The sequence below is a fragment of the Lepeophtheirus salmonis genome, chromosome Z, assembly GCF_016086655.4.
Source record: "Lepeophtheirus salmonis chromosome Z, UVic_Lsal_1.4, whole genome shotgun sequence".
Lineage (NCBI taxonomy): Eukaryota > Metazoa > Arthropoda > Copepoda > Siphonostomatoida > Caligidae > Lepeophtheirus > Lepeophtheirus salmonis.
Window position 1 is genome coordinate 17472270 of NC_092584.1, and position 10427 is coordinate 17482696.

The 10427-nt window shown below is 32.7% G+C and overlaps 1 protein-coding gene across 1 annotated transcript; it reads left to right on the forward strand.

The window, feature by feature from the left end:
• The first annotated feature begins 404 nt into the window (after window positions 1–404).
• On the forward strand, window positions 405–5619 carry LOC121130570 (glutamate receptor ionotropic, kainate 2). The gene is made up of 4 exons (XM_040726318.2): window positions 405–655; window positions 2515–3152; window positions 3492–3783; window positions 4973–5619. The coding sequence occupies exons 1-4, from the start codon at window positions 502–504 to the stop codon at window positions 5581–5583; spliced, it is 1695 nt and encodes a 564-aa protein (XP_040582252.1). The 5' UTR covers window positions 405–501; the 3' UTR covers window positions 5584–5619.
• The last annotated feature ends 4808 nt before the right edge of the window (window positions 5620–10427 follow it).

The window sequence follows — 10427 nt, forward strand, 5'->3', positions numbered from 1 at the left end:
ACATATTTGGAATATAAGATATTTAACGGGATGAACATGAAATGAAATTGATCAAAATCTATCTATTCCTAATACATTTATAAGTTTCTGGTCATAATTTATGCACTCCTAAACAAGGAACAGGAATACAAAAAAAAATATCCTACTGCAACGTTACGACATTGACTATTCACAAGACTAAGTAATAATGAGTTAACATGGCTAGTGGCTATGCTCAACCTATTTACATAAATTATAATAATTTATGTAGACGGTCCAAATTTTCCTACTCCTGATCAAAAAACATACTGAATCTGACTCTCCAGCTCTGTTAGAAACATTCAAGGTAGTGCAATGTTTCATACCATCAAAAGTCATTAAGTGAAAGCCTCTTTCTCTACTTTTTTTTTTTTTTTTAAGTATTCAGTATGTCCCTGTATATTTGGACGAGCCACACATAAGCAACTATATTTATAATTACATACTTCTATCAGTAACTGACTCTTCAGTGGAAGAGACGACATGTTGGTAAATAATTACTTATGGGCTCTTATGTTGTTCAGTACAGGTTGCATAAGTGAAGAATTCCTGTCAAAGTTTTGTTTCAATAACGGTTTTCAAAAAGTGATTGTCTTTAAGGAAAAGGATTTTCCGGAGGATCGATTCCATTTCCTGAGTAAGTATCTTGGAAGGAGTCGTCAAATTTCAAAAGTCATTCTATTGCTTCTTCTATAATTTATTATTCTGAATCTGGTAAAATATGAGAGGGGGCCTGAAATGTTTTGAAGCTCAACGGCGTGAATATAGGAGTGCTGGTAAATAAAAGTTAATTACATCTTTCTAGTTTCTCTTGATACTTACTCACCAAAGTTTGAGCCATTCTGAACGGGCAGTTGTTATTTAAAAGTCATTTAAGTGACTTGATCTGAGTGTAGGTGTAAAAATGTACAACATCGAATATCGCTCTGTTGGCGCAGTTTAGGGGCAATGTATCCCAGTTTGAAACTAGGATACTCCATTATACGCCCGAAATAAAAATATAGTCCAAACATTGGACTACAAATATTTTCAGCAAATGCAGAGGCTATCAAAACAACTTTGTGAACAATAATTTTGTAGAGACCGAGTACTAATTGGAGGGGTTACAGAAAGATGATGAGAGGATCGGGTAGAAAGAGTGTTCAGAGTTACAAGGAGAGTACTAATGATAGAAGAAAAAATTATCCTCATAATTTAGGGGTGAAAATCAAAAACGATTTGCCATTTTTTTCATTTCTCCCCACATGTCTGCATTAGTTAAGATCTTCTTTCCTTATAAAGTATGTGTACATTATAGCTTGTTTTCGCAATTTCAAGACCCTTCTTTATGCATATGAATTTTGTACAGAACCCTTTAAGGTGACAATGATTAGAATTCAATTGGATATGAAACGTAGCTTGAATATAAAAAAGAAGAAGAGTATTTACCACATACTATTCAAGTTTTTTTGAGATTAAAGAATCATATTTGACCATTATTCTAGGAATATTAATAGTTATTTCGAATTTGCTTCAAATTTTCAAGTTGAATAAAAAACTGAATTCTAGATATACAATTCTAAAAGATTTTTGAAGAATTTAGTCAATGTCTATTATCGGTTTATTTATTTGATATTTAAAATATCCAATCAAACCCATTCACAAAAAAAAACCTTTCAAATTTTGTAAACGGTCTTTCTTATTTATTTCATAGACCATTGTATTTTTTTTTTTTTTTTTTTTTTTTTTTTTTTGGAAGGATCTCCTTATTTTACCAAAATGTTGGGTTCTTGGATATTTAAAAAATTAGAGCACCTTTTGATTACTCTAAAAAAGAAAAAACAATTTTTGGTTAAATTAATATCTTCACGAACCTTGGTTGGGAAATCCACTCTATAGAATATGATAGACTGCAATATTAATTATAATCCAGTTATTTGTGCATCAAACCCACATACGGAAGAACAGTGACCTCAGTGAACACCTCTTGACCCTTTATTATAATATATTCGAAAGGTTTCTTGATACTCAGGATAGTTGTGGCGATAGGTGTTGATCCACCCTCAAACCCTATTGGCCAAGGTATATTTTCCAAAAAAAAAATGGAGCCTCTTGTGGAAATTGCTTAGTATAGTATAGTTCGATTGTCTGAACACAACATAAACTTCATTAAAAATGTACTAGATCAGGGATGTCTATCCTTTTAATATAATGGGCCGCATTGCCACTTGAAATATTTAAATGAACCGCAGAACCTATTAAGTTAAATTTCTTGTAAAATGGCTACATAAAACAAAATTATTAAAAACAAATTTATTTCAATTTTAGACCAAATATAAATTAAGGCCAAATAAAAATTTTCAAAACCAAACTTCATAAAAAACTAAAAAGCATAATTGCGTGATACAATACCCGGTTCAGTTGTTCTGGACGCCCTTCAAGATAAATAGGTTCTGTGGTATTTGATAATGTTCCGTTTATAGTTTAATCATTTGTAATCGACTTTATTACCCACAGTCAAATCATTCACATCCTATACTATTCAATATAACGTTTGCTATAATGTTAGCGAAATAACTTCACCGTACCCAAGAATAGTCTATTTATATAAGTCAAATATGATCAACTTAAACTCTCTATTGATCATGTCACCTATAAAAGAAATCCTGGTGGTATCGCTGCATAACGAGACTGACTTTGCAGTAATCTCAGCTCCTTCCCTTCTCTATGAAGCAATAATTCCTCAAGAGACCATAAATATAATCATGAAATTAAAAAATAGAGACTTTGTCATCAAAAACAGACTTGAAATCCAATACAATGGAATCGCTCAGGAGAAAGCCTTTGATATGAAAGGAGCTGTCATCAAATCGAGTACATTGAGTTGGGAGCCTTATATGATGATAAATTGCTCTAATGGAACGGAGTATTGTCAATGTGTCGGCTATCTAAATGACCTTTTTGAACAAATGAAGGTTGAAATGAATTTCAAATTAAATTGTGCGACGAACAAAGATAATATTTGGGGATCAAAAAGAGTTGAGAATAGAACCTGGGTTGGCTCACTCGGAGAATTATATAATGGAGAATCGGACATGTCCTTAAATATTTGGATTATTAACGAAGAGAGAATCAATACCTTTGATTTTTTGGAGGTAATATAATATTCAATTTAAAAATATATCATAGTATCAACAGGGGCGTTCGCAGGATTATATATATTTGGGAGGATCTTTTGTTCTTGGATTTTTAAAGTAAAAAAATCCAAAAGTTAAAATTTGTTCGATAATAATTTTAAAGATTAGATTGTTTGTAAAAAAAAAAATTCAAATATTAAATTTCAAAAATCCCTAGCTATTTACAAAAAACTTTCAAATATTGCATTTTCTAGTCAAAAGCAAATTTAATTACTTAATTTGGGGACTGCTATGGTCCCTCTAGCCCAACCCCTGCGGACTCCCCTGATCAAGTGTGTTTGATGTCATTTTTTAAAGGTTGTGAGTGGAGAGATTAGTGGAATTATATTTATGAATAATAAAGCCATGGACTACAAACTATATTTCCGACCATTCACCGATTCAACTTGGCTGATGACGTCCTTCTTGGTTATGCTTACATTGGCTTACTGTGTTTCCATGTCTCAGAAAATGTATAATTTTACAGATACCCATAGTTTCAACATCCTCCTTACCTCGTTGGGGTATTTTTTCCTACTCCTCAATGCTTACTATGGCGGAGCAATGACCATGTTTTTCACTACAGAAATCACTATGCCGTTTGATAACCGTAAGGGTTTCCTAATTACTTGTATAATTAAATACATGGTATATCAACATAAAAACAGCCTTGAACAAAAATTAAAGACAAATGATAAAATCCTTATTCATTTTTGTATCTCATATAAATGTTGTATACAAGTTTCAACTTGTATAAGCAAAATGTATAAGATGCTACCAAACAATCAGATGAAGGATTTACAGTAATTAGGATTAGGATAGTGAAATGCTTGAATATTTCATGGATGATCCATATATTCATCCTGTACTTTTCCCTATTTGAATACAAATTACTAACTTATAATTTCTTATGTGGAAGAGCATAATGTTCAAATCCCAACAGTTATTTAACTCATAATAGCCAGGTAATTTTAATAGATCAAAATGAAATGATAGTAATAATTAATAGTCGGTAATTAGAATGTGTTAATTAAATAATATATTGTTAGACGAAGGCCTTTATTATTTGCTTATACAGGTTAAAACTTGTTCAGACATCGCAACTTTTACACAGTAATATAATTTGTCATACACATATTTGAGTCAATTATAGGGACTTGTTATTCAAATTTATGAGATGCTTAAGATACTTAAAATTTGTAGCTAAAGTATATAGCCATTAATTTTAGATTCTAGAGAATTAAATACATATATTGAGCCTCATATGACAATTTCTAATTTTTTTATTGTAAGAATCCATTTTCACAAAAATTAATTCAAGATTAAATTTTATAATAAAATTCAAAAATCCACAGCTGTTTAAAAAAAAATTTCAAATATTTTTTTTGGAAAAAAATAAGACAATATATACTAGTAATAAATATTTCAGGGGCATCCGAAGGGGGCAGGCTGGAGGGGCTGTAGTGCCTCCCAAATTAAGGGATTTTTGCTTTCGATTAGAATTTTTTTTGGTAAGGATAAAAAAATATATATAACAAATATTGGTCAAAATTATTTTAAAGAGATATTTTCTTTAAAAAAAGCTCCATTTGGCAAATTATGCAGGAAAGCAAAAAATTTAATTTCAAGTGAAAAGAATTGAATTGATGAAATTTTTTTCCGAAAAAAAAATAATATTTGAAATTTAGGCTTTGCATTTTTAAAAAATTTGATATTTGACATTTAATTTTTTTAAATAATTGTGGAAAAACAACCCCCGAATTTATAATCCACTAATTATATTATTAGATTTTCTTTAGTCTTACAGGTTATATTAGATCCTGATTGGAGTATAATCTATATAGTGGGCGATAGTCAGCTACTTGCGAGGAAACTCCCGGAGAATAACCCTCAAGTAATGAAATACTGGATGGATGTAAGGGAGTCCTCAGATAAATTCACCGTAACGAATGACCTTGAAGGCCTAAAACGTGTCAAAGCTGAAAAGATTGTATATCTCCGTGATAAAAATGCTATCAACTATCTACTCTCCCAATCCAAGGACTACAAACGAGAGTATAGTAAAGTCTCCTTTTTTGATGAGAAAAAGATACGCTACTACTCTCTCCTTCCCTTCAACTCCCCCCTCACCCCCTCTTTCCGATGCATGTATTTATCACTCATGGAAAAGGGCCTTAGAGACAAAGCATACAAGAACTGGATCCGGAATGAGGTGGATGATGAAAGTGAGATTGATCTGATGACATTGGATTTGGCTCAAGTGAGCACGGTTTTCCTCATTCTTCTCGCTGCCTTTTTGTTAGCTCTGTTTCTTCTATCAGGAGAAGTTATGTACTCCAAAATGAAGCATCGAGACCAGATCTCAAGAGTAAAGCCTCAAAAGGCCAGTAGTTTTCTTCCTGAACTATGAAATATAATATATATTAATAAAGTAAAGTATAGTTTGTTTGATTGTCTAAGAGGACTCATTTTTAAGAACGAGGGTGGTTAAAATATGAATTTAGATGAGGTATATCAACGAGGGTGTGTAGCTCATACTAAAAAGGAGGTCTGAATAGTCTCTGACCTCACCGTGTATATGACAGCACTCGTAAATAAAAGCTAGTCACATCCATCTAGGATCTGCTTACTGTTACGTACCAAAGTTTCAGCTGTTTTGGACGCGCAGTTCTTATGTATCAGTGAATGAGTTATTATATTTCTGAAAATTAACAAAATCGAGGTTCGAGCTTAAATTAAAAAGAGTTGTCTCCATTAAAAAAAAAATCAAACAAAAGCAGAAATTTAAAAGCTTGTGTTGAAATTGGACGTGTCTAAGTCAATCCAACTCGAAGTAATTGAGACAAAACCCAAAAGTGTCACGTAAACAATCATTTTGCAGATAAAAACGGGTGGCAGGTACTATATGAACGGGTCACAGAGAGTGGTGCATCGCAGGGTGAAGTGTCTAGAGTTATAAGGGGATTATGTTGAAGAATAAAAATAAATTCAGAAAGAATTTCATGTATCTTTGTTAGGTCGGAAACTTTCCCTCGTAATTCCTCGATTGGCCCAGAGTAGAGTTGATGATCCATATGGGAGTAATTTCTCTTAATGGCTTCTTGATTTTCTTCTCCTGGGGTGATCTAATGAAACGTCAGGGAAGCTAAGCTGCTCCCTTTCAAAACGATCTTCAAATTATCTAGATTATCATGTTCATTTTCGCTTTATTTGTTTAAACATACAGGAAGCGGGGATCAAATTATCGCCTACTTTAAACCTTGATAACTTGAAGACGACATTATCAAATAAAAAACCGGTTACCAAATAGGAAAGCTATTCTCGTCAGCTGACGATACGTAGTTCAGTTAGCATCATGCCGTCATCATATGAGGAGATAAAGAGCTATAAGTGGAACGAGGAGCTTTTGAGGTCTGCCGTAGTCATGGCATTGGTTAATAATGGAGGTGAAATCTCCAATTCAACGATTGCTTCAACCTTAGGAGTGAATTTATGGACTGTTCAGCGTATCCGTAAGAAGCTAGAGGACACCTGGGATGTTGATGCCACCATAAAGAGGGCAACCAAGGAGGTTGGGCGCCGACAGAAAGGTCAGGGACACCGACTTTGTCGACAAGGTGAAGAAGATGGTTGAGGATGCCCCTACCAGGTTCATGAAGGCCATGGCGAGGGATATGGGCTGCCATGAGAAAACAATAAGGGACTGTGTATCTGAGGATTTAAGGTGCAGGAGCTACAAGATGCAGGTGGGCCAGATCTTGACCCAGAAGGCAAAGGACAACAGGCTGATGAAGTCAACAAAATTGCTCAACAAGCTCAAGCGCCCAAAGCAGCCCGGGATGCTGTGGTTTTTCTCTGATGAAAATAATTTCTGTCAAGATCAGAAGGTCAACAAGCAGAACAACAGGTGGATAGCCACCTGCACCAGCCATGTGAGGAAGGTAATGACGACCAAGTTCCCTGCAATGGTCATGGTGTTCGGAGTGGTCAGCAGTGAAGGTCATGCTATGCCTCCCCACATATTTGAAACGGGTCTAAAGGTCAATACAGAGGTCTAGCTGGATGTTATGGAGAAGGTGGTTCTGCCCTGGATCCAAGGAGTGGCCGGAGATAGGCCCTCGGTGTGGCAACAGGACTCAGCACCCTGCCATGTGTCCAAAATCTCCATGCAGTGGTTAACCGAGAACTGTTATGACGTCGTAACCAAGGATTTGTGGCCTCCTAACTCTCCCGACCTTAATCCTTTGGACTATTTTGTCTGGGGCTATGTCTCTCGACATAGCCCCAGACATCCCCATAGCAACAAGGTCAGCCTGATGGACTCCATCAAGGAGGTATTCGGCAACATGGACAATGAGATGGTCAGAAGAGCCTGCGGCTGGTTCAGAGGCCGTTATTGATGCCAACGGTGATTATATCGAATGAATGGCTAGTCTATAGTTATATGCTTGTCATAGTTTTGATTTTCAATAAAAAAGTTTAAAAATGTATATTTTGTGTTGTTTTTTGTAGAAAAATATTTTGGCGACAATTTGATCCCCCCTCCCTGTATTTAACCATTTCTAAAAGCACCACAAAAAGTAAGAGAGTGAGTGTTATTAACTGAAAAGGAGACTTAAATGGACCACTTTTCATTATATCATTGCATGTCACCCAGTACCAAAAGTAAATGAATACATATACACGTATATGAAACAAAAAAATACTTCCCCTGTCACTTTTATTATCAGGATGATTTACTTCACTTATGAGTAAAGCTACACATAAACATGCAATCAGCTTTATTTTTTTGAACATTATGTGGATCATATATACAGAAACAGTGCTTATTGTTCATTAATTGGAAGTTGAGTTGATTTTATGACATAATTAGGGAAGGCTAAGGCATTTTTAATTAACTCAAATATGAATAGAAAGCAGTTATCCTCATTTATTTAACAAGATTCCGTTGAATTGAAATTGTATCACCAATGATTTCCTGAAACATTCAATAAGATTGAATGCAATTATTTTAGGCATTATTTTGATAATGCCTTGTTTTGAATTTAATGATTCATTGGACAATTTTTTAACAGATGTTTAATTAATTTAATTAACTGACCCTTCTTAAATGGCGTTCCAAAGGAATCGCTCAATTGCTCCAAAAATTGCTCAATGATACTTTTTTTTTTTTAAACTTCTCATTTCTCCCTTATTTTTCTGAACTCGTATGAAATAAATATAGATACTTTGAGTTTCTGTTAGATTACACAACAACTTTTGATGACTTTTTTATTATATTTTTTTGAAAAAAATTTCAAAAAATTCATAGTTATTCACAAAAATTAAATTTCTAGTATAAATATTTTTTTGGGAAAAAATTGAAAAGTCCATAGTTGTTCACAAAAAAAAATAATTTCTAGGCAAAAATATACACAAATGTATCGCTAAATTCTCAAAAAATTAAAATTTTTTGGAGAAAAATTTTAAAAATTGAATTTCAATTATAAATTTTTTTACAAAAAATTTATATCTAGTGACAAAAATTAAATTTTTTTCCAAAAATATCTCATATTTGAAATTTAATTTTTGAATTTTTTTTCCCAAAAAAATTTAATTTATGGACTTTTTTTTAAACAAAATTCTAAAAGCAAGCGCCCCCCAAAAAAAAAAAAAAAAAAAAATATATATATACGAAAGCCCCTGATATTTCCTTAGTCTATTTTTATTCTTTCTTATTTAGAAAATTTCTAAATTTTGATATTTGTACAGAAATTTTCTAATTATTTAGAAAAAACATTACATAGTAGTATTTTTCTTTAAAAAAAAATATATATATATATATATTTACGAGGTTTTACCGTGGTTTTTTATAATATCATTCAAAAATTACAAAAATTAAAAGTTTAAATATATATTAATATTATGATTTAAATATCTACGAAAATATAAAACACATGAATTATTGTGCAGATTCTGTTTGCATATTATATTCAATTTGAATTTGATAATTTGGCATAGATTTTGGCTTATTCTTGAAAGTCTTGAGGATTTTTTAAAATACTGTACACTTTTTACCAGGATCCCATTTTTCAAGACTTGCAAATTGACTTGATCACGCAATATTAAACTCAAAACTTGACTTGGACTCAAAAGCTAAGACACACGACTCGACTTGGACACCATTGTTATTTCACAGGATATAACTTAAAGTACTCCTTCCTTTTAAGATATATTTTAATTTCTGAGGCCTTGAACTGCACTCCATAAACATATTATTTGACTTGGATTCAATAGCAAAGACTAGAGACTCTACATGGAATTGCAGTATAACGACTTTTACTCACCATTGACTCAAACAGATCTTCATATATTTTCTGTCCACTCTAGGATTTTGAGAGCCAATCAAATAAAAGGGAAGAGTAGAAATCAGGTCATAGAGCAAATAATCTTTCCTCCCATTTGCCTGAATGAACTCGGCCTCTACTCTGCCCAATGCTCCACCAAAAATATATTATTGTAATTCATTTTAAAAAAGGGTGGATAATGATAATGACAGTCTAATGAGAGTACTTAAGAGATAAATAGCAGTTGGTATGTCTGAATTAATTTGGCTAAATACCCTATCCTTTCGTCCCTGATGTATTTTTCTCTTTGGAGTAAAGGTTGAGTGGTACAATAAAGATAACTACGTGTTAGGAATATGTACATCGATATTTACAAAGATGTAAGTTTCTAGCTATTATTTGATATAAAACCGGAAACTCATCAAAAAATAGCGAGTATGAATTTGATAAACAATTTTGCATAAAGTAATAAACATTCCATAAATTTTTTATCAAGAATGAAAAATTTATGTTTTTATTAAAAGAAATACAAGATTCATTTTTTCCCAATGTCAAATATATCTATGCAAGTATTTCATTTATGTTTACAAGTGGTAAATAAATTGAATGGTTAAAAAAGAGGATAATGGAAAGACGTAGCTTAATGGACAACGCACTTTGGAGAAATTATTCTCTATAACTCAATGTGCGTAAGTTTGCGTTCCGGTCGTTCCAAGAAAAGGAAATATACTTTACGTATATAGACTTCAAAGAAGATTCCTAGTTCAGATTGAGTAGTTTTAATACAATAATATTTACTTATACCTAATCAGTGCAACTCCATCTCACTATTTAAAGCAAGGTTTCCTAAAACTTCCCAGGCTGGCGCCTCCTTGGCTTCAATATAAACTTCTAGGGCCCCCTATCCCATAAAAACATATAAGTTTTT

What these genes read in the sequence shown, in the direction of transcription:
- LOC121130570 (XM_040726318.2), top strand. Translation starts at nt 502, where the DNA reads ATGTTGGTAAATAATTACTTATGGGCTCTTATGTTGTTCAGTACAGGT. An exon ending in GGATCGATTCCATTTCCTGA is followed by an intron (nt 656 to 2,514) that starts GTAAGTATCTTG and finishes TATTACCCACAG; the next exon opens with TCAAATCATTCACATCCTAT. An exon ending in ATACCTTTGATTTTTTGGAG is followed by an intron (nt 3,153 to 3,491) that starts GTAATATAATAT and finishes CATTTTTTAAAG; the next exon opens with GTTGTGAGTGGAGAGATTAG.